The following is a 25865-nucleotide window of genomic DNA, read 5'->3' as shown; positions in this document are numbered from 1 at the left end:
AAAACGCATATCCATTTTCATCCTCTGCTTTCTCTGCATTAATTTGGAATACCTTCCAATTTCCTTTATCACTGTCCAATTTTTTATCCTTGCCCAATCCCCCCATCCCCACCCCCAAATAAAACCAAATGTAACGACTATCTCTACAATGAATACCTATCCATTTAGGCCTTAAGTTCCTATAAATATAGTGAAGGATTCTGTTAAATAGACTGAAGGAACTGTTTTCCTTTTCTATTCTAAAAACCAAGATTTATCCACCACAGGACATAGTTTAAGATATTTTCCTGAAAAATGAGCATTGTTTATTTTGGTAATAGTGACTAACAAATGCTTGATAATGATTTGCTATCCTTTTGATTCAGCCCAACATCCTTTGTTACCCCTCCTCCCACAGTTATGTCTAATAATCATTAAACAACTTCTGAAATTCTAACTCTTCCCAAATAAGTCAGAGAAAAATGACTTCTCTACAACCTCATCATCCTGTCTCAAGAGGTAATGGTCATGGTAATAGTTTCCAGTTTCTAACCCACTGCTTTGCCCTTCCCATCCCCAAATTCAGCTGCTCTTTCTAAATTTTGATAACTACACCTTACATTTGGGTTTATGTTTGATGTTTTCATCCTATTTGCTTTCTGCCCCATACATGTGCTTTTCCACATCAGTATTTTCTGTCTTAGATTGCAAATTTCTAGTGTGGATGGGCTGCAAGAGCTACACAATTCCTTTTGTATAGCAACTATTATAGTGCATGGAGAATTAGGTGTTGAGTAAATATTTTTGATGATGATACTGGTATATGCATCAAAGGTTTTATGAGTCCATATTACTGAATAAATCTAGCAATCAAAAATCTCAAAGAATTTATAACAATGTTTTCCAAGAAAATATTTTTTCTAACAATAAACCATTTGTATCGAATGATGAAGTTAAAGACAATGCACTTCCATTTGTTCCTTGTTCCTAAACAAGGGATTTCCAATGATATATTTGTATTCATTCAATAACAAACATTAAGAATATTACAATTACCAAACAGTACCAGGCATGCACCAACTAATGCCATTAACTGGCTCCAAGAACATTTTAGACACAACATCATGGGAGTCAATTACATAGAAACAAACTAAGTGGACTGAGCCAGAACCACCCTAGCAGGGAAGACAAAGCAGGAGCCAGAGCTATCCAGGGAAAGAAGCTTAACAATGTAATATCATAAGATAATAGGATTTAGAGATGAATGGGACCCTAGACAATTGGAATTTAGGATAATGGGTGTAGTTATGTGTTAATGATGTTACTATAACAGTGTTCAGTGTTATTCAGGTTATGTTGGCAATTGTGTTCTTCTTCAAAACAAGGGTAGGACAAAAAAGCCATACAATCATAGATTTAGAGATCAAAGAACCCATAGAGATCATTGAATTCAACCCCTTCATTTTACAGATGAAAAAACTAAGGTCCAAACAAGTTAAGTGACTTGCCCGGGCTCACATAGCTAGTGTCTAAGGCAAAATTCAAACCCAGGTCTTCCTGACTTGAGTACAGCACCATATCCACTACACCAAATTGTCTTTCAAGAGTACAGTTAAGTCTTTAGGATGGACACAATCAAGGGAAACAGTGGCATATGATTATACTCTGTTAAATAACAGAACCTGAACTGACTAAACACTAGTGCTTATTCTGTCCTTAGTCTCTGCTGTCCACTGGCAAAATGGTGAAAGTTCCTAATTTTTTTTACTCTAGGAAAACATAAGCAAAACTAGACTGAAAAGACAACTAAAAGATAGTCATTATATAACTTGCCATTAAAACTAAGCTGAATGCTTTTAAATAAGGGTAAGTAAAATTTTTTCCCTCTCTAAACTTATTTATATAAACTTTTCAATCCCAAAGTAAATTTTATCTTAAAAATTCTATTTGCCCTAAATGCTAATAAATTTGGAGTTATAGTAATTACAAAAATATTTATTTATTAAAGGTGGTCTTATACTCACCAACCAGTTTGACTCGTCCAGAAGACAAAAATGTCGGATCATCTTTTTTGACATTACTTATTGAGTCATCTACTAATTCCTTGATATGATCAATTCCTATGACTTTTCCAGTAGCACCAACCTGAAAAAAGCCATTTGGTAACATTGTATTTTTTTTCTCTTGAAATGTTAGTATTTCCTTATCTAAAATTTTTCCCTGCTGTGAGAAAAATCAGTTACAGTTTTTCTAGGACAAAGAAAAACTTCACAGCATTTTTGTGCACATGATTTATCAGCTACCTGACAATCTTTTTCATGGCAATGATGATATAAAAAACAACAATGAAACAGCTTTGATTAAATCAAAACTTTCAAACATACAAGGTTATTTTCTTCTGTTTCAATTATGAGTACCACACACAATGATACTGAAAAAAATTGCACTGTCCAGCATTGAAGGGGCAAATGATTATTTACTTCAATTGCTGGACCTTGCTTCTTTTAAGAACTGAATTTAAATACTATAAGTAGTATACAAATAAATTTTAGTTATTGAAAGAAAATGCCCAGATGACCCATTAAGACTCCGAAGGGCCCAGAAGAGCAAGTAACATTTTTTTCCCAATCTTCTTTGTCTATATTCTCATGCCCATACCCTCTTCCCAGTCTAAGTATACCAAAATACTCAAATTGAACATTATTGTAAGAATAAAATAGAACTTCTACTCCATAAATGCTCCACAACAGGGGCTTCAAGTCCAATCTCTACAAGTGAGTGGGAAAAGGAACATTCATCTGGATAGAAAAGGTAAAGTAAAATCTGTCAAGGTATTTTTCTCCTGTTATTTGGCTTATTGTCAGCTAGGCTTTGCCCATCTTGTATTGCATCTAATGTTAGGCAGAGTTTTCAAGAAAATCAATAGGATTAAATATTCTAAAAGTTCTAGTTCTGAAAAATTTAAGAATATGCTATTATCAGCAAGTCAAAAAAGCAATAAACCTACTGGTCACCACACATGACTAAGAAACTTCTTTAAGATGTGGTTGACAATTAAGGCTAGAGGTAAGAAAATCCCACAAAGAGGTTTTCTCTTTATAATGCTGCCTACACTCAGATTTTGCTTTTTTGATGGCAGCTGGAGTTGAAAAAGCCAGAGAAAAATATCTGTGTGTAGGTTAACCCACTAACCCCACTTGGTCATAAGGATTGCAATTACCCAGATAACCCTATAACAGTTTTCTATACATATAAAGCACCACTGCAGAGTGAATAGAGACCACAGTGACTTGGGTCCAAATCCTGCCTGTGATGTACACTGGCTATGGGACCCAAACACAAGTCACTTTACCTCTCAAGTCTCTCAGTAATTTTCTAAGGCCATGGTGGCAGAGAAGTTCCTTGCCAGGAGCTTCCTAGTGATTCCTCACCAATGTGATTTCCTCACCAATGAAATACAGATCCAGTCCCTATTAAAGTCGTTATTAATGGGTTAACAGAGATAACATAAACCCAAAATTAAGTTAAGCCCCAAGATCTAGGAAATGAAGGTCAGAAAGAGTAGAGTTAAACACATATTACAAAGGTAAATTAAAGTGCTTCATTAGATGTTAATCAATACAATGCAAATTTACCTCTAAGCTGGTGACCATGATACAGTGACATGTATAAACATAATGTTGGTGCCCACCTCTCCAACATGTACAGAAAAAGGAAAAGGAAAGTAAGGCTTTTTCCTGCATTATCCAGAAAAGGGGGGTACCCCGAATGGCCAAGTATTCCATTCTGTTTGGCAAATATATGGTTATGTATGGCTAGAAGAAAGAGAATTCACAAAAATACAGGACCTTGATGATAATATTCCTTAAAAACCATCCATCCTTTAACTCTATATTCATTATTCATCAAGGAATATTCTGATTATAATCTAGATTTCAATGTAAAGTTCTCTGCTGATAAATAGAATGAGTGTCTGGTTGCATACCAGTCTTTCTGGCAGTTATTCCTGTGGTAATAAATTAATTGATTACAAATTAAATTTTTTGTAGTGTTGGTTAGTATGTATTCATTGACCTCTGGAACAATGAACAAAAGATTCTGGACCAGCAAGGTTAAAAGACCAAACCATCACATTATGAACATAAAGTATTCCAGCAGGCACTGATCTCAAAGAGATGACAGCTACCTTCATCCATTACCATTATATTTCTTTTTAAATTTTGTATATATTTTCATGAATTTTTGTACTACTACCCTAATTAGTGTTTAAGATCTTTGAGGATAAAAAGCACAATTTGTATAGCTCCCCCATAGTACTGTGCACATAGCAAAAACCTGAATGTATATTGAGCATAAAACTTTACAAATGCATTGTAAATTTAGTTGGATTATAAATCATATATAGAAAACTCAACACATAAATAAATTATTTCAGTTCCAGACTTTCACCAGTCTTATCTGAATGCCAACTATGAATACAGTTGATTGAATTATCAAAGGCTATGCTAACAAAGCACAAAACCCAGAAAAATAGAACCAAGTTAATAAGGTATGCTGCTATAATCCAAGGGACAGCCTAAACTCGGAGGATTATCAACAGAATTGCCACTAGGCAATGAATATTTTTGGCCAAAAGGCTTAGGAAACAGTGTCCTATGGCACTCAGAGATTGTGCTGTGCACACAGGAATACCCAAATGAAATCACTTAAGTGCCTTTATTATTAAAGTCCAGCATAAGAACAGAAACAAATTTCTTACCATACGGGCAAAGCATGCTGTAAGGATTCCACTTCCAGAGCCAACATCAAGAGCTTTGGCTCCATCATGCAACTGATCAAAAAGAAGTTCTAGAGCATATGCATGCTAACAAAGAAAAATGGAGAAAATGCTGTAAGGTAATTACAATTCATTTTATTTCTTTTTTTCCTCACAGTTCTAAACATATCATTCAAATAGATTTTAAATAAAATTGGTCAATTTTCTTATTAAGGTAATGTAATAACAATAGCATATACCCCCCTCTCTCCCCACATTTTCAGTTTTCTTGACTAGTTTTAACATTAGAAAACATCCTGAAAAAAAAAAGGGAGGGGGGCAGCTAGGTGGCACAATGGATAGAGCACCAGCCCTGGAGTCAGGAGTACCTGAGTTCAAATCTGATCTCAGACACTTAACACTGACTTGCTGTGTGACCCTGGGCAAGTCACTTAACCCCCATTGCCCCCCCCCCAAAAGAAAGAAAGAAAGAAAGAAAACATCCTGAGATTACTCCCACTTTGTGGAAGGTCTCTTACAACAAGTAAAACAGTTAAGTAAAACTAATACCATTGGGGCAGCTAGGTGGTGCAGTGGATAAAGCACTGGCCCTGGATTCAGGAGTACCTGAGTTCAAATCCAGCCTCAGACACTTGACACTAGCTGTGTGACCCCAGGCAAGTCACTTAACCCCTATTGCCCCGCAAAAAAACAAAAAACTAATACCATAGTGACCTTATCTGAAAGTCCATGCAACATTTCACTTCTGTAGTATATCCCCACCTCTCTATTTTTTAAATTAACTTAATTTTCAAAAATTAATAGAAATCTATTTTTTCATCCTTCTATCCCCAACCCATTAAAAAAATTTCTTATAATAAACATATAGCTAAGCAAAACAAATTGCACCAATGGTTGTACACAAAAGTATTTATGTCACATCCCAAATCCATCACTTCTCTATTTCATCACTTATGTTCTGGAATCATGAATTCACTGATCACAGTTCTTATAGCTTTCAAAGTTGTTTTTCTTCACAGTTTTTGTTATATAAATTATTTTTCTGGTTTTGTTCATTTCATTCTTCATTAATTTAAAAGTCCTCAAAACTGTTTATTTGTATAATATTGATGTTATATTCTCATCTTTGTACTAAGTATATAGAACATAATCCTCATTCAGTTTATTTTGATTCCTCCATTAAAACAAAGGGATTCGGTCATTTCAGTTCAGTGGTTTGTATACCACTTTTAAAATATGTGCATGAAGTAAATATGTATAGATATTACACATAAATATAAATACAATTACTGTACTGGTTTAGAATTATTCTTAAATTTTTTCCTTTTGTTAGATTCATATTAAAAGTGCTTTCTTCATGTGAAAATCTGTGACTAGAAACATCTTAGAAGTTTTCTGTAAACTATTAAACGCCTGTTATTTAAGGAAAAAAAGGATTCAAGACAACAAGGATTTATTAAGTGCTTACCACGTGCCAGGCACAATGCTGTGCACTGAATTTAAAAGAAAGACAATAACATTATCCCTGTCCATGGGGTAATAGGAAAAACAACTAAATCCATACAAGAGATATAGAGTAAATAGAAGGCAGTTGGAAAAGGGAAGACATTAACACCTAGAAAGACCTGGAAATGCATCCTAGAACAGACTGAGTTTAGAGTAAAGTACTGAAGTCAGAGAAACTAAGAGGCAGAGGTGAGGGGACAGAGGATTCCAAGAATGGGAATCAACCAGTAAAAAAATCAAAGAAATGGGATATGGATTATTATATCCAAAGAGCTGCAAGTAGACCACTGTGATGGGATTGCAGAGCATGTGGATAAAAAGTATAAGAAGGCTGGAAATGTAGGACCAGGTTACAAAACACTTTGAATTACAAAGGAATTTATATTTGATCTTGGAAGTAGTAGTAGGATGCTACCAATACTCCAGGAGCAGAAAAATGACATGATGAGACGTATGCTTTAGAAAAAAATCAGACAAGGAGAGGGAATGGACTAAAGTGAGAAGAAATACAAGTCAAGAAGCCCAATTAGAAGGCTATTGAAACTGTTAAGATAAGAAGCCTGAATTAAGGTTGTGACTGTGTGACTGGAGAGGAGAGCTGGATGATAGAAATGCCAAGATTAATGACTAGACATATGAGGTGACAGTGAGGAGCTGAAAATGCTACAGAATGTAAGCCTGGGTGACTAGGAAGATAGCAATTTCTTCAACAGTAATAGGGGAGTTCAGAAGAAAGGGAAAGATAATGAGTTCTGTTTTGGAAACACTGAGTTTGGGACATCTAAATATGAAATGTCCAGAAGGCCACTGGTGATGTGGGACTAGAGCTTAGGAGAAGGATTAAGTTTAGCTATAGAGACCAGGATTTATCTGCAGAAAGAACAAATTAACCTAATGAAATAACCAGATTAGATAGTATAGAGTGGAAAGAAAAGAGGACCTAGGACAGAGCCTTGGAGATCAAACACAATTCGCAGATGTGATATGAAGGAAGAGACAGAAAAAAAATGAACCATACTATTTCTACTTTTTTTTCCTTTTTTGAGGTTTTTCCCTTTTGTTCTGAGTCTTCTTTCACAACATGACTAATGCAGAAATATGTTTAATATAATTGTACATATAACCTATATCAGATTGTTTTCTGTTCTTGGGGAGGAAAGAGGGAGAAAAATTTGCAACTCAAAATCTTATAAAAACAAATGTTGAAAACTATCTTTACATGTAACTGGAAAAAAATACTATTAAGATTTTTAAAAAGAAATGACCAATAATTCCTAGGAATTCAATAAGAGTTGAGAAAGAAAAAAATAAGAATATGAAGGAACAGTGAGACAAATAAGAAAGCCAGAAGGGAGCAAGCAGTATCATGAAAGTCTTCAAAGGAAAACTTATCCAGGAAGAGATGGTGATCAACACTGTCAAAGGCTGCAGAGAGGTCAAGAATGTAGACTGAGAAAGTCATTAGATGCATCAATAAGACAGCATTGGTAACTTTAGAAAGGGCTATTTTAGTTGAATGATGGAGTCAGAAGCTGGACTGCTAAGGGTTTAGAAGAAAAGAAATGGAGGCACCATTTGTGAGCAGCTTTCTCAAGGAGTTTAGCTATGAAGTGGAGAAAAGATATAGGATTATAGATAATGAGAAAGGTAGCATCTAATAAGGATATTTAAGAATGGGGGAGATATATTCACTGCATCCTGACCTCCCCTATTTCCTAGGATTAGTACTTATTCAATTCATAAAAATCTAGCATTCCTAAACTGCACCCAAAAAGTCATCAACAAAACCTGTAGACCTCATTCTTCTTAGAACTTTAGAGTCATTAATGGTAGTCCAAGTCCATAATTTTCAATAAGTATAAAAAAATATGTGTGGTGACACGTGAAACACAAGTGAGCATTAGGATCTTGGGCAGCAAGTAATTAAGTTGCAGAGAAGGGGTGTCTCCTTACCCAGGAGTTCCCTATACTAACAAAATTTCAGGTCCAGTACCTATCCCTATGTCTATACAAGAGTATAAAATAATTTCAATTTCAACTCACCTAAGATTTCTCATCTTCAATATATTTATTTGATAATAACACTAGAATTTTGTGTTCATGACAGGTGTTCAATAAATATCTCTTAGCTGATTATGCCACTACCAGATGAATTCGCAACTTAACCTAATCACTATTTTGATTCACTATCTCTGTATTTTGAAGTGCCATTTAGGCATATTGTCTCAGGGTCATATTATAAGAAAATCAATGAAGTTCAAGTTAACAGATTCCAAGTGACAAAATGTCCCTCCAAAATGTAGGCTTTACAAGTAGGGACACTTTATTAGTCAACAATGCTACAGGCTTTAGAAGTACTGGGTTTTTAAAATACAACAAAGAATATAAAAAGGCATAGAAATGAAAGAAAAATTACATCTTGCTTTACTGAGGCCTCAAAAATACAGGGCTCTATTTAAGACAAGGATATGAAACAGGACTACACCAAAATCTTTCCAAAAGAAACTGTAAGAAACTCTCTCTTTTAATAAGAATGATAAACAAATGCCAAAATTTTTTATTTAATTTTAAAGCAATTCAGTGCAAAATAACTGCTAGCTGACAATTATTTTTTCCCATTAACACATCACTCAATTAGCACAAATAATTTTAAAAGACCATAAGTACCCTATATAAGCATCCAGTAGGGTGGTAAGGTCCAAGAATTAGACACTAAGCCTTTTCCTAAGGAAAATTTACAACTCTCCCATGCTGAACAGCAGGCATGTTTGGTCATTTCCTTTTACAGACTGCTTGAGTTCCTTAGCTAACTTTTTAATTTTTCCAGTACTCCTACTTATGTCTTTAAACTTAAGTGATGAGTATCTGGGCTTTATCTTTAAATGGAGGTATTGCTCTAACCTAAAATGCTGATAGGAATCAGAGTAGTTATTGTTCTAAAATATTTAAAACACAAACATAAGCAAACACACACATTTAAAAAGCAAAGACCACCACCTAAAACAAATAAGAAGTACTGAACCACTTGACAAAGGTCTTCTATGAAATTGCATTCTCTAGAACAAGGCCTGTTTTTAAAATTAACCTAATTTAAATAATTGTCTATATAACTTATATAAACATATATACAAGTGTGACATAGAAAAGGAAAAAAGTAATTTAACTCTTCCCAATTAATTTATTTTTCCATAATTAAAATATAATAAATTAAGCAGATATAAATTTTCTTCAAATTATCTGATAATTACCAAACCATTTCCTCCATATCACTTCTAATCAATCAACAAATATTTATTAAGTGCCTACTATGTGCCAGGCACCATACTAAGTGACAGGGACAGAAGCACAAAAAATGGAAGTCTCTAGTCACAAAGCACTTACATTCTAATGAGGGAGATAAGATTTATAAATAAAGAATTATACCAGAAATCTGTATACATCAAAATATAATGTGAATTAAGAAATAAACATATATATATATATATATACACATATACATATATATACAAATATATCTCTAAAGAATGAATTAAATGTTTTTACATGAGGACTAAACCCAAAAGTTCTAGTAACTACTATTTTTTTAAATGGTAATGTGATACTATTAATGTTATAACAATAAGTATATTTTTCACATAACAAAATGACAAAATAAAAATTTTTAAAGCTATTCTCCAATCATTTTTAGCAAAAATGCTAAAAACAGTAGTATTTAAGTTGGCTTGTTTGCAAAGATGATCAAATTCAAACTTACCATGTGTGGAGCACTGATTGTTGCTTGAAAACCTGTAAAACAAGGAGAAAACTACTATTTTTATGTTCATTTACAAAAAAAATAGCTTAAGGCAGGAATTTGTTTTGCTTGACTATCCATTTTTCTTACAAAGGTTGTGTTTTTTCTTTTCAATGAGGGAGATGGAAGAAAGAGAAAACAAATTTTTGTTAACTGAAAAATATTAATTTATTTTTTAAAAAGAAAATCATGCCTTGCCCATAGAATTCTTCTAGTTTCTGTAAATCGCCACTTTAATTTTGTATTTCTGTCCTTGAGAAAGAAAATTTAACAACTTACTTTGTACTGGTCCAGAGTACAACTTTGCAGAAATGAACATTAGATAATATACACACTGATTAGTTATCATACTGGTTCTGAGACAAATGAAAACAATTCCATTATTCTAAAAACTATTAGTTTTTGCAAAGCAAAAATCGATGTTATTTTTTTAGCTTACTTTCCTCTCAAAGTTATAAATACTGATTTAAATGTCTACAAATCACAGACCAACTTTTCCAAAATCAACTCGTTACTTCATATTCCATTTTTAAGGCTAAGTACACCTATAGAAGAAAGAATAATTTTAGAAAGAAAGAAATTTGAGCAACTTAAGTTATATTACCTCAAAACTGTCTAGTTCTCCGTCTTATCAACTTACACAGTCCTGTCCCTCAGCATGATTGCATTCTGTCAGTTGCTTCCTCCACAACTTATTTACCTGCTTCCTCCTCTGAAGCAGTTTTCACTGAGCTGTGGTAGCAAGTGCCTTCGGGGTTCAGAAGCTCCCCAGAATCTTCTCTGCGGGGTGTTACAGTGCTTCATAAGGAGAAAGCATGGCAGTTGGTGGACAGAATCCTGAGGCACTTCTAAGCCTCAAAGGCGCCCACTGCCAAGGCTCAGCAGTTCAGCAAAAACCTGCTTCAGAGAAGGAGGTAGGTAAGGAACTTTCTAAAAACAAACACAAGCAAAAAAAATTCAGAGTAAGTGAAGCAGAGAGGAGGATAAGAACTCTTGTTATTCTTAGGTCTTCTAAATATTTGCTAAAAACAAACAAATAAATAAATAAATAGTATAGTACTGTGTAAGAGAACTTTAAGTAATGATTAATGACACTACATTAGTGTAAATATTCAATGAAAAGTACAAAATTTTTCACATACAAAATTCCAATATTTTCAGGTTTTTAAAAATAAGATTTTTTTAAAATGTTAGACTACGAGCAAAGAAAAATTTCAAATATTTTGGCTAATGGAACCTGACCAGAAACAAAATTCAGACTACAAAAGCAACACTGGGATGAGTCACAGAGTCCTTAAAGAATCTTTTCACCTGGAAAAACTATCATATAAGAATAAATGGCTAAAGAACAACATTTTCTGATAATGCAAAGCTTACCTATTGATTGTGGAGAATCCATGTAGGGATTACATTTTGCATAGTGAGCACGGTCTGTGGCCAGCATTACATTGAATACTTTCTCTGACTTGATTATTCCATTTTCTGAAATATGTGTAAAAATATATTACAATAAAATATGAAAATGCATGTATATAAAATTCCTTTCACTGCTTTAAAGCAAAAATAATCTTTCATCAGCATTATGGGAGGAAAAATATAAGTTACCTAACTAAATCATAGCATACTTAATAAAATAGCTAACTTTTAAAATAATTTATAATTTAACTAAGTTGACTTCTTTTAAAATGTGTAAGGCATAAATTTCATGCAACCAGAGTGGTGGATGAAATCATAATAGATTTGAAGTCAAAAGAAATGGGCTTGAATTTTGGTTTGTGCTCTGTTGCCTGAACTTCTATGTAAAAATGAGGGGTTTAGACTAAATAATCTCTAAGGTTCTTTCTCTAAATCTTGTTCCCCATACTTTAATAAGCAATAATTACCCATTGCTATAATTATTCCATAAAGAGCTTTATGAATACATGCAAGTTTAATTTTTATATTGAAAATGGGATGGGAATTAAGAAGGAAAAGACCACATATGAATATACATTTGTTCTTGAAATTAAGCAGAGAAGCAACAATCTAATTAACAGAAAATTCTATATTATAATAAAAGGGTCTAAATTTTGTTCATCTACTTTTTAGGAAAAATTCTTTAATTCAACACAAATCAGTAAATACAAAGTAATTAGAGGAGATAGTACTAACAGCAGGGAGGACATCAGGAAAGACTTCAGATGGGAAATGATACCTGAGCACAGTCTCAAAGAAAGACAAGGATTCAAAGAGGTAGAGGTGAGGAGGGAGTACAATCTAGGCACAGAGAACAAATTTGCACAAAAGCATAAAAAAGGTCTAGTTTGACTGAACCATAGGAGGGGCATTAGGTGGACTAATATAAAGTAAGTCTAAAAAGATAGTGAGAGTCAGATTGTTGGAGGGCTTTGAATGCCAGGTTGAAAAGTTTATCTCACCCTACAGGGGAAAAATCCACTCAAGATTTTTGAGTAAGGAAGTAACACAGTCAAAACTAAATCTTGGGGGACAGCTAGGTAGCACAGTGAATAAAGCACTGGCCCTGGATTCAGGAGGACCTGAATTTAACCCTCTTAACCCACTTTAAAAAACAAAAAGAAAAAGATAAGAAACCTTTCCACAAAAACAAAACAAAACAAAACAACCCTATATTGGAAAATATTAATTTGGTGGCTGTGAAGAAGAAGGATTGGAAAGGAGACTAAAATCAGGGAAACTACTTAATAACTGCAATAATCCATACAAGAAAAGTGCGGAGGGCTTGAAATAAGGTAGAGGGTATATGAAGCAAAGAAAGGATGTGGATATATGACATCAATCAATCAATCAATCAACATCTATTAAGTGCTTACTATTAAGTCAACTTGGCAAGCAACTGCATGTTGGGGGCTAACAAGTGAGGAAGAGAGACTAGTCGATAACATGTGAGGTTGCAAACCTAGGTAATTAGTTACATAGTGGTACTCTCAACAGAAATAGGGAATGTTTGGAAAAAGGTGGGTTTAGAAAGGAGAACTGCTTTGGACATATTTTATTTGAGATGCCTATATCTAATAGGAAGCATCCAGTTCACAATATGGGGTTAGAGTTCAGAAGAACATTATGGCTAGACACATAGATCAGAGAAACATCTGCAGAGAGATAACAATTGAGCCGATGGGCACTGATTATATTAACAAGCAAGAGAGTCGAGAGGAAGAAGAGTCATGGACAGAGTCCTGGAGGATGCTCACAGGGAGTGAATGTGAACTGGAGGAAGATACAGCACAACAGACTGAAATGGAGTAGACAGATAGGAGGAGAACCAAAGGAGAAGAGTGTCTTGAAAATCTAGAAAAGAGATGAAGTATCCAAAAGAAGAGGATAATGGACAGAGTCAAAGGCTGCAAAGAAATCAAGGATTAGGACTGATGAAAAATTCATTAGATTTTGGCAATTGAGAGATCTCTGGTAACTTTGGAAAGAGCAAAGTAATCATATTTTAGACCTCTGCATTCCCAAAACTTATCAGTACCTTAAACATAATAAGAACTTAAGAAATAGTTAATAACAAATAAATATTGATAATATTTGATGATGGTGGTGGTTACTATGGGAAAAAGTAATGGAGGAATCTAAATTTTAGCTATTTTGACAAAAAGCACTGAGGGCATTTCAAAAAGGGAAACTAACATTTAAATAATTCTGGAAAAGGATATGTAAAGAATTAATTGTTATTTGAGGTTTTTATGCCTGGGCACGCACTGGCCTGGGGCTCCGAAAACCGCATGGTGCTCCACCCACTGGTTGTAGCTGTTGCCATGGCGCTGGCACCTCACGTCATCACCACTGGCCGATGCCTACATGGGCCTGGCAAAATTATAATGATTCGAAGCCTAGTGAGGGCAGTCATGTGACTGTCAGATCGGCCATCCCATTGGCTGGGGCTGTGTGGGGTTTTTCTGGGATTGGGGGAGGAGAATTGGGCATTCTAGGGGGACCCTGGAAAGACAGGAGGTCTGCTGCGTATTCTCAGCTGATTCCTGGGCCGTGGTATCTTTTGAGGTTGTATAATTTCCCTTTCCCCATTTTATTTCCTTTCCCTTGATCCTACTGATCCTGTTTGTGTTTTTTTTTAAAGTTCATTCTTGTTAAAATAAATCTTGTTCCGTTTTGAGGGAGGCTGCCAGTCTCCTTCCTTGCCCCAATATTGCTGCAAGCCGCTTAGCTAACACTCCCCAATTAAAAATTGGTCCCCACAGATAAAGGAAGAAATATATGGGTCCTGATGGATTTGGTCTGATCACACATGGGAGAAAGATCAAGTGGATGAAGAATGTCTATTACTCACACAACATACGTTTGGACCTATACAGCTTGCCCATCAGTATAGGATATCTCTGGGATAGAGTACATAGGGACAGTGAATTAAGCCAACAGTGGAACAGGGATGGAAGAGTAAACCTTTAAGAAATTGCAAAACTTCAATAAATGACTCTAAACATTTCCTGGAAATAAAGGCCCATTTTTTAAGGCCAACTCTCTCCTGGCATTGCTATACAACAGCAAGCTATGGATACCAGAATCTCTGAAGAACTTAAAATCAAGGGCAATAGAGAGCATGTGTGAAGCAGGTTATAATATGTAAGCGATGAGGAATTCTGAAGCAGTGAAATATTATTAGAGAAATGTATGGTAAGGTAAGATGGCCTAGTCACATGGTGAGGGATGACAGGCAGAATGCCAGTGTTCATACAGTATCCTACACTGGATATCACTAAGGAAATTAATGCATTGGAAGGGGCCCTTGTAGTAAGTGAATGGAAGGATATGGACAAGAGTTTCACAAGAGAAGCAGAAATGGATGGACTGCAATATGCATCTTTAGAGGAAACAAAATAAACCTAGAAACATTTCTATCTGAGTTACTTTTGCTCAGCTGAAACAGAAAATTCAAACTGGGGAATAAAGAGATGAAAGTAAGGTTACATGGTAAATGGGTAGTAGGAGGAGGTAATACCAAGATATGCGCAAAATGTGATTATTTACAGAAATAAAGGAAAACTTCTATAATAAGAGCTCAATATTTGTGCCTTAGTAATAAAAATGGTGACACGGAAATATTGTACAGATTTAGAGCTATGGCAAATTACCAATGGGATACTTTATGTGGCTAAAAAAGGAAGCAACAAAATTTCATTTGAGGTAATAAAAAGGCCAGGAGTTCAAGGGAAATAATTTGAAAAGGGAGAAGAAAGGAGGCATATAGCATTACCAGACCTCAAACCATATTATAAAACAGTAACCATATTAAAACTATTTAATGCTGGTTAAAAATAGAAAACTAGATCAGTGGAACAGACTTAGATAAGCAACAATCAGACAAAATTAATAGCAATAGCCTAGTTTTTTATAAATCCAATTACATAAAGTTCTAGAAGAAGGTCTCCCTAATAGAACTGCTAGGAAAACTAGCAGTTGGGGTTTAACATAATTTAGGTTTAGAAAATGAATGATTTAATATAAAAATGCAACAAATCACTAAAAATAAAAGAAATGAACATCAGAACAACTCTGAGGTTTCACTTCACATCCAGCAAATTGGCAAAGATAACCAAAGACAGAAATAGTCTATACTGAAGGATTTATGAAAAGACAAGCACATTGATAGTAGACTTAGCTCTGTGAACTAGTCCAACTGTTCTAGAAAAAAATTTGGATTTAGACAAAGAAAATAATTAAAATGTTCATAGTCTTCAACCCAGAGATTCTATTAGGTACTTACATATTTACTCCAAAGAGTTCAATAACAACAACAACAAAAAGGACCCATATTACCACAATGTTTTTAACCGCGAGTCAATCAGGGACTGACTGAATAAGTTGTGGTTCAAAAGTATTTGGATATTATTACTATGCTGTAAGAAATAAATATGAAGAACAAGAGAGAAGTATGAGAAGACACATGAACTGATACAAGTAAAAAAACTAGGAAAAACAATATACACAATGATAACAAATGTAAAGAACAACAAATTAAAAAATGAATTCTACAAAAAAATATTTTTCAAGCTTGGTCCCAAAGAATAAGTATGAGAAGGGAGCTCCACTCCTCTGTCACAACGGGAGTAGAACACTGCATATAACATAAGACTTTTCTGATATATTGCTCGGTTTTGCTGAACTGTTTTCTCCCTTCAATTCTTGGTTATAAGGAATGGCTCTCTTAGAAGGGTAGAAAAAAAGGAATACACTGAGAAATGTAGGACATATAAAAAGAAAAAAGAAAAATATTTTTTAAAAAAAGGAAATTACTATAATGCCTTGATCTTATAGCATATACTACAATAAGCCTCCAAATGGCTATAAGATCTGAACATCAAAATGTCATTTTCATTAAAAAAAAATAAAGGAGAAAAGAATCAACTCACAACTAGTGCTAGCAAGAAAATTCTTAACTAAACAAGGGATAGAGGTCATCATAAAACAAAATAGACGATTTAAAACTACATAAAATGTAAATAGGCTTTTTTACACAAGCAAAACCAGTACAAACAGAAGAAACTAATATGATAAAAAACCTATACAACAAATATCACTGATATCCAAGATATAAAGGAAATTATAAATAAATAATACTAACAACCATTCCCCATTGTTGTTATTTGTCGTTCTTTCTCAAAGAAGGCCATGACTTCAGGGTGATGTCATAACTTGCAGTGAATTGGATTTTAAGTGAGGACTACTGTGCAAGGTCACCAATATCATTCTCTCCTCCAGAGCTATCTGGGTCCAATGGCAAGATATACATCAGGACAACTGGAGATGGTCCCAGATGTTTAAGACAATTGGGGTTAAGTGACTTGCCCAGGATCACACAGCTAGTAGGTGTCTGTGATGAGATTTGAACTCAGGTCCTTCTAACTCCAGGGCCATTGCTTTATCCACTGGGCCACCTAGCTGCCCCCAAGATTTTTATGAATTAATACAGAGTGAAATAAACAAAACCAGAACAATTTATACAAGGACTATGACAATATAAATGAAAATATTACTAAAAAGGGCAAGAAACCAAATAACTGAAATCCCAAAAATGGTCCCAGACAACCAATGGAAGCAAACTTCCCTTCTTCCAAAAGAGACAAATGTAAAAAGAAGCAGCATCAGTAAAACTTATTAAAAACAAAAACAGGGCAGCTAGGTGGCGCAATGGATAGAGCACCAGCCCTGCATTCAGGAGGATCTGAGTTCAAATCGGGCCTCAGACACTTAACACTTACTAGCTGTGTGACCCTGGGCAAGTCACTTAACCCCAAATGCCTCACCAAAAAAAAACAAAAACAAAAAAAACCATCTGCCCAAGATGGCCACTTAAACATAAGCAGACAGGTCCAGTTTCCACATACTTCTAATGAGAAACTATATTAAGTGACTCCATCCATCCCATAAAAAGTCAGCCAAAGCCTACAGGGAAATAGGAAAAGGGGGAGGGGGCCTGCCAGAAAAGCCTGCAAGAGTAGAAGGTTCTCACAAGAAAGCCCCAGGGTAGTTGGAAGCCTACAGCATGAACCTTAGAAACCACCAAGAGCAACAGCAACAAGTCTGGGTCTAGCAGTGTGTAGACCAGGGCACCTCAGCTGAGATTTTTAGATCTTGAGAGACCAGAAGAAACTGAAAATTCAGCACTTTGAAACCTAAAAAGATAGGGTGGGGGGAACCTAAAAATCTAAGAGTGCTCTTATTATTTTTTTTTTAGTGAGGCAATTGGGGTTAAGTGACTTGCCCAGGGTCACACAGCTAGTAAGTGTTAAGTGTCTGAGGCCGGATTTGAACTCAAGTACTCCTGACTCCAGGGCCAGTGCTCTATCCACTGCGCCACCTAGCTGCCCCTAAGAGTGCTCTTATTAAAGACATACATAGGAGGTGGAGATCAGTGCTAGATGGTGATCCAGGTTTGAGGCTAAAAAAGGCCTTACCAACCCACCTGAAAGCACAGCATGAGGTCCTGCAGCAAATTCATATTTCAACTACTAAGGCAAAAAATATGAGTAGATACAAGACACAAACTACCATAAAGAATACACAAAAATGCAAATAAGAGATATGCAAAAATTCCAGTTTAAAAGGAGAGTAACAACAGAATTACAAAGGCTCAAAGGAAAAAACTGATTTTTCAACAAGTAGTACAGGAATACCTGGAAAAAAACGAAACAAGATGGAATAAAATTTCTGGGGTACGGAAATGAAGTAGAAAAAGTAGCTTAAAATAGAAGGTGTTATGCTTTGTCCAAAAAAAGGATTCCCTAAAAAATCAGAATAGACCAAAAGAAATCAATGACTCCATAAGACAAGAAATATTAAAATAAAATCACAAGATTAAAAAAAATAGAATAAAATATAAGGTTACCTACCAAAAATATATGACCTAAGAAAATATGGCAAAATACATCATTGGACTCCCTGAAAACAATGATCCCAAAAAAGGGTCTAGACACTCACTATGTTTCAAGAAATCATCAATGAAAACTTCCCAGATTTATTAAAACCAGAAGGCAAAGTGAAATTAGAAAGAAGCCAATGATTATTTACCAAAAGAAACCCCTAAAAGAAAAGTCCTGGAAGTATCATAGCCAAAATCCGTAAGTTACAGGTCAAAGAAAAAATATTATAAGCAATTAATTCAATAAACACTTATTAAGCACCTACTATGTGCCAGGTACTGCTAAGCTCTAGGGATACAAAAAGAGACAAAATAATAGTCCTTGCCCTCAAAGAGCTTAATATCTATCAGCCAGAAAAAAGTCCAAAGTCCAAAAAGCCAGTCAAGAATTGAGTATAATTCAAAAAAGGCAGGGGGGAAAGAATCTTCAATGGAATAGAAGATTTTCAAAAATTCACAATAAAAAGACCATCTCCCAACTCTGGGCATTTTTTATCATCTGTCTCTCTTGTCTGGAAAACCCTCCTTCCTCATCTCTACCTCCTAGCTTCCTTAAGCTTCCTTCAAGTTCCTGCTAAAATCTCACCTTCCACAGAAAGCCTTTCCCCTCTTAATTCTAATTCTTTTCCTCAGTTGAATGCTTTCAATGTATCCTGTTTGTATTCTTCTCCCTTATTAGACTGAGCTCCTTGATATCAGGGGCTGTCTTACTTTTCCTGCTGTCTTCTAGGCTTAATACAGTTATCTGGAAATAGAAGGTCCTTAACAGATGTTTATTGACTGACTGATAGGACTGAGTAAAAACTCTGAAATCCAAACACAGTTTGGTGTAGAAAAATACTAAACAGAATACATAAAAATAATGAGTGCTATCATGCCATAAGGAATGATGAAAGGGAGAAACGGAAACCTGGGAAGACTTGAATGAACTACTAATATAAAGAGTACAAACCAGAAGAACAATTTATAAAATAACAACATCAATGTAGAAACAACAAACCACAAAACTTTGATGAACAAAATAACCAATTATGATTCCTGAAGACCAGTGAAGAAACATGCTACCCAACTCCTGACAAGGGATAATAGAGTAAGACACATGTAATTGGACATGGCAAATGCAGGATTTTTCTTAACTATGTGTTATTTGTGACCAAGATTTTGTTTTTCTTCCTTCTTTTCAAAGTGGGAGAGGTGAGGTGAGAAAAGAGATCGCTGTTAATTGGGGGGAAATTTTTTTAAAACTCTACAGGGAAACAGGAGAGAACTGGTATGGTTAAGAGGAAGGGGCAGTATGGGAGAGAAGAGTAACAATGAAAACAAAATTCAACTTCACAGAATTTATCAAGAGGGGAAAAAAAGGTAAGAAACTTTGATGGAATAAGAGAAAGAGCTGATGGTGTTGATCACTTACCTTCTCTCTCACCACCTTCTTTCTAAAGGTGGGAGGAAGGACTGAAAGAGAGTAAATAGTAAAAACAAAACAAAACAAAACCAAAAAAACCACACCTTTTAACAGCAGGGCTTTTCCAAACAAGGCATTAGGAAACAGATTGAAATATTTAAGAACAAGAATCATAATAAAGAGTTCAAGGGATATGAATAGGCAAGTTCTCAAACGAATGAAAACCAAGCAATGAACAACCAGATGAAAAAAAAATATCCTGGGCACCTAGATGGCACAGTGGATAGAGCAATGGCCCTGGAGTCAGGAGTACCTGAGTTCAAATCCGGCCTCATACACTTAACATTTACTAGCTGTGTGACCCTGGGCAAGTCACTTAACCCCAATTGCCTCACTAAAAAAAAAAAATCCCAAATCACAAGGAGAAATATAAATTAAAATAACTCTGAGCTTCCATCTCACACCTATTAGACTGACAAAAAACTGACAAAAAAGGGAAAAAAATGCTAGAGGGTCACTGGGGAAAACAGGTACAATAATGCACTGCTAATGGAACTATGAAGTGAATATAGCAATTCTGCAGAGCAATTCACAACCATGCCCCCCTCCTCAAAAAGATCACAGGATAAGGACACAATCGTTAAAAACACAGATATTTATAGCACTGATCTGCATAATGGGGGGGCAACCCACAAACAAGATATTGAATCATATGCTTAAGCATTTTAATTCAATTTTTAAAAACCAAAACCTAGGTTTCATCAGTGTGAGGAATTCTTAGTGTTTCTCTCCATCAATGCAAATGGGTAACTAAGAGTCTTTTTTTGGGGGGTGGGGGTGGGGGTTGGTAACTAAGAGTCAAGGAGTTTTCTGGGGCAGCAGCAGGTTAGGTGACTTGCCTGTGGTAACACAGCTGCTTTGTCAGGAACAGGACTTAAATTTAGGCTTCTGATTCCAAGATGAGTCCATCAACTACACTCCTATATCCATATTCAACAAGGAGAAAATAAAAGCCCTCAAAATTCTGAGCAGGGAAGTAAATTGATCTTTTTTTCTTTTTCTTTTTTTAAAGTCCAGACCTGTGATTTCTGTTATCTGACAATGCCCAACCACAACTGCTCTGTAACTTTTATATTGTCTGGAACACTGAGACTTGATCATAACTTTAAAATTTTTTCTTGCCCTTTTATATAATACAGAGTAGAGCCTGGGAAAGAATGACAGAGAAAATAGGTTAGGAAGAAAAGGAGCTCAAAGGTTGTGAACATAGGTCAAACAGCCTTAAAACTGGTAGTAAAGAAGAAGTTGAAAAGTGATTTATAAAGGAGGAAAAAATTAGCTTGAATTTTGGAACATTAGGTTTTCTGTACTGGTGAAGATGGCCACATATAGATAATAGAACAAAGAAAGTATTTTTTCCACCTGAAGAAAATTAAAGCGTACAGTGAATATAGATTTGAGGCAAGCAAATTTTTTAAATTAGAAAACAAAAAAAAATTTAGAAAAGAGTTAAGTGAACATTCCACTCACATCCCCAATCTCCTTTAGAATCATTCCCTTCACTCATTTCCCACTTGTTACAGTATAAAAAAAGAACAAGTTGGATGTGGTGGCACAGTAAGTAGCACATCCCTGCTACTAAGAAGCCTGAGGCTGGTACAGTAACTGAGCCCGGGAGTTAAAGCTGGTCAGGCATTGGAAGTGTGTCCCAAACCACCAGGCTGTCTCACAACAGTTGAATCATCCCAGATCAGAAAAGGAGCAGGTCAAAGTACCCAAGCCAATCAGAAGTGGGATTAGGATCATGAATGAATTTCCAGTCTTGGTGTTGTAGGGAGAGCTAGTCTCAAAAATAAAACAAAACAAGGATCAATTAATTAGTTGGATTAGACACCAGGTATATATATCTGCTTCTTACAGCAAACAAACCATATATGTAAAGTGCTTTGTAAATTTTAAAGCACCATTTTAAATGTAGCTATTATTTTACTATACCAAAGTTTGGATATTTATCTTAAGGTGTAGAGTGTAATAACAAATTATATATGTGTATATGTGTATGTATACCTATATCTATCCATCCATCCCTATAAGCCTGCATTTAACTGCCCCTCGGCAACTTCAACCTACTAGAGAGCCTAGTAATATCCTTTAGGGAAGGGATTCTCAACTTAGAGTACTCGTACCACAACAGGGTACAAGAAGTTTGTCAAGAGTATGGGAAATATCTGGTAAACAATTATATTACCCTATCGAAATATTCCCAAAGTAATACTGTTAATGAAATGGTATATACTAAATAAAAATCTTTTATTTTATGTGCAGATGAATGGTAAACTTTATTTCCTTTCATACAAAATAGGAGATGTAGAAAGGTTTATTCAAAGCCAAGGACAAAGGAACCTTTGCTCTAGAGCAAAGAAGAACAAATCTAATCCCTCTTCCACATGAATTGTTTTCAATTACCTGAAAGGTAGATTCATACCCTGTGTCCCTAGTCTTCTCTTCTCCAGGTTCAATATACCCAAGTCCTTCAATCAATCTTCATATGGTATTATCTCAAGCCTCTTCACCATCCTGATCACCGGCACTCCAGACACCCTCTACATCAATGTCCCTCCCAAAACTATGGTGCCTAGAACCGAACACGGTATTCCAGATGTAATCCGACCAGGGAAGTAAACAGGACTACTATCACTTCCTTGGTCCTGGATACTATCCTTAGTGCAGTATAAAGTGAAATCTGTACTTTTGGCTGAAATATCACGGATATACTGAGCTTGCAAGCACACTCCAATCACCAGGCCTTTTAAGATGAAGTGCTTTTCTAGCTCTGCCACATTGTTCTTGGGATTAAAAAATAAAACAAAAACTTCAGAAGTATAAGAGTTTATACCCATCCCTACACTAAAATGGAACTAAACAGAATAAAGTATGTGGGCCAGATCATAGATGGTTAGGTTGTTTTCAGAACAATCTGAATGGCTGAAGTAATCATTAATGGTCTCATCCTACTAGGTTTAGCCTATTATTCTACACTGTCATATGTTTGAATCCTTACACTGTTATACAGTGTATTAGCTAACATTCCCAACTTTGCATTATGCAAATTTGACAAATATGCCATCTATGATACCATTACCCAAGTCATTGATAACAAAATATATTAAAGAGCACAGGACCAAGGAGAGCTCCCTAAAGCACTACAAGAGACCTTTCCAAATTGACATGGAATCATATATGTCTGTTACTGCAGTCATTCAATAAATGTTGAATCACCTAACTAGATCTAACCAGATAAAATACCAAATCACTCCCTTTTACTCACTCTATAAATTAAATTTTTTTTAAAAGGCTATGAGTGGGTGATACTAAGTTATTTATTTCTTACTTACTTATTCCTGTCACATAATAAATACTACCTCATAATTCCAAGCAAGTGATCTTTTTTACAGGCCAACATAATGCAAGTATTTTATTTTACATCATTACTCAATAAATACTTTTGTTATTTAAATGTTCTGTTGCTCAAGTGCATAACATTTTCAAATAAAATTTTTTCATTTTAAGGAAATTAAGGGGCAAAAATCAAATGAGCACCATTCAGAGTGCAGAGGAGTATGGTAGGTAATGTGCTAGCCTCAAGAAAATCATTAATCCCTTGAGCCTAAATTTGCTCTATAAAATAAAGGAATTATTTACTCTATCATATTTGGTGTTCTTGTGAAGATCAAATAAGAATATAAACAAAGCACTTTGCTAATATTAAAATATTATACAAATATAAGCTATTATGACGCTGCCAGAAACTTGGCAGCGAAGTGACATAGTGAAGAGAGTACTAGGCCTAGAGTCAGAAAGATCAGAGTTCAGTCACTTACTAGATGCAGGACCTTGGGGGCAAATCACTTTAACAACTGTCAGGGTTGTTGTAAGGATCAAATGAGATGATATTTGTAAAGTGATTAAGCATAGTGCCTGGCACATAGTAGGCACTAAATAAATAAATGCTAGCTATTACTATTATCATTAAAGTTAGGGTAGGAAATTTCTGGCTACTTCTTGGACTCCAGAATAAAATCCCAATTTCATGTAGTGTGAAAAAATAAATTCATCTTCTTCCTGAGAGATTAACGTACTCCCAGGAAGCATAAAATAGGCAGGAGGAAGAACAAATCCCATGAGTTACCCGAGTAAAATAAAAATCAAGGCTATTTGGACAGTTAAATGGGATCTCCTGTAAAGCCAATTTATCCCTCTATGTAGCCCAAACCTTTTCAGTTTAGCCATTTTGGCCAAAACCCTCTAAAAGGCATTAGGCAATCAGGAGGTTGCCTTATATGCACTGAGGAAACATTAGGGGCTTTTTCACTTTTTAAAAGTCTACTATTACATCCTATAATTCAACGAGCATTTATTAAGCATCCATGTACAAAGCACTGTGCTAGGGACACACACTAAAACAAAACAGCCTCTACCCTCAAGTAGCATGTGAGCTGAGCTCTGAAGAAAGAAAAGGTATCTAGAAAGTGGAGATAAGGAAGGAATTATTTCCAGGTATTGGAGGGTTATGGTAAGAAGCAGGGAGAGATACACAGAAAAGGCATGGAAATAAGAAATAGATGGAATGTTACATGGGAGGGAGGGGTGTACAGCTGGCAAGGCACCAGGCAAGATGGCTAAGGTAAATGAGAAATCCAGACTTGTTAAAGGCTGAAACGGAGCTTTCCTCACCCCGGTGAGGGATGCACACTTTCTCTTCCAAGTAGCTCTCCTTCCTCTGACAGGCTGTAGCTCAAATCCTGAACTCAAGAACAAGATCCCAATGTATTTGCTAGGGTTGGAAATGTCGATTTCTCAGGATTGCTGGCCTCTGGCTAGTGTCTAATACATAGCAGATGCTTAATAAATGCTTGTTGATTGCTCGACTCTGGTCAGCTTCCTCTGCACAGTTGCCTTCCTTGCTCCACAGAAGTCCAGTTAGCCCTCTTCCTGCCTGGGGACTAAGAGTCTCACCTAGCTCCCAGTCTTAAGAGTGCCAAGTAGACATTTTCTGGCCCCTCTGGGCCCTTGAATTACCTTGTCCTGGCATTCAACACAGACATTATGGGCATTTTATTGCCAGACCCTATGCTTGGCACTCGAGAAAACAAATAAAAAAAAAATAAAACAAAGAGTGCTCTCAAGAAGCCTACATTCTATGAGGGTGGTGGGGACAATACAAAGAAAAATATTATACAGATTAGCTTCTAGGATGGTGGAAGGTGTTAATGCCTGGTGAAGTAAGAAGGAGAGGAAGAATTAGGGTAGACTTCCAGAAGGAGATGACACTTATGCTGGGCTTAAAAGAAAGTTAAATTTTCTATAGGGTGGTCAAGAGAAGGAAACACATTCCAGAAATGGAGCAAATTAAGGGGAGATGGAATGCTGTATACAGGAAACAGCAAGTAAGCACTCTGTTCTGCACATATGGGCTAACTTGTACATGGTCTGAATTAAGCAAGTTCAAATTGTTTGAAATTAATGCCTGATGAGCAAACTATTTTCTTATAGTTATGGTTCTATATCTCGATGTAGATTTTCCCAACAATTTTTATTTTAAAATATATCAAGCTGGTGTAACTGAATATGTGAAATGAATAAAAGCCAAACAGTGAAGTTTCTATTTCATTCCTGAGCAGAGGTTTTTTTTTGACTCATGGACTCTTTTCCTTTGGCAATCTGTCAATGGACCCCTTTCTCAGAATTCAGCTTGTAAATGATTAAAGGGAATGCTCAATTTCAATTAGAGATTAATGAACATAATAGTGTCATTTTTTTCCCATCCAACTTCACAGACCCCCTGAAATCTCACCATGGATCCCAGATTAAAGAGTCCTGTCCTGGGGGCAAGAGAAAGCCCATGGAGCAGCCTGAGCAAAGGTGTGTTTTATGAATATCAATTTGGCAGCAGCATGAAGGGGATAGGCTGAAGAAGAAAAGAGACTAGACCAATTACTGAGTAGTC

General features: G+C 35.5%; 1 protein-coding gene across 2 annotated transcripts in view; it reads right to left on the bottom strand.

Moving 5' to 3' along the window:
- The window catches only part of PCMT1 (protein-L-isoaspartate (D-aspartate) O-methyltransferase), a 44863-nt gene that overhangs the window by 13491 nt on the left and 5507 nt on the right, over positions 1–25865 (bottom strand). For both annotated transcript variants that reach the window (XM_044004471.1, XM_044004470.1), the window contains exons 2-5: positions 11433–11537; positions 10017–10048; positions 4739–4843; positions 2004–2124 (exon numbers count right to left, since the gene is read on the bottom strand). In XM_044004471.1, coding sequence (XP_043860406.1) covers positions 2004–2124; positions 4739–4843; positions 10017–10048; positions 11433–11537 — 363 coding nt within the window. The remainder of the gene's footprint in view (positions 1–2003; positions 2125–4738; positions 4844–10016; positions 10049–11432; positions 11538–25865) is intronic.

The sequence above is a fragment of the Dromiciops gliroides genome, chromosome 4 (genome assembly GCF_019393635.1).
Source record: "Dromiciops gliroides isolate mDroGli1 chromosome 4, mDroGli1.pri, whole genome shotgun sequence".
NCBI classification, from domain to species: Eukaryota; Metazoa; Chordata; class Mammalia; order Microbiotheria; family Microbiotheriidae; genus Dromiciops; species Dromiciops gliroides.
The sequence above is the reverse complement of the archived record's forward strand: the minus strand, read 5'-3'. Positions and strand labels throughout refer to the sequence as shown.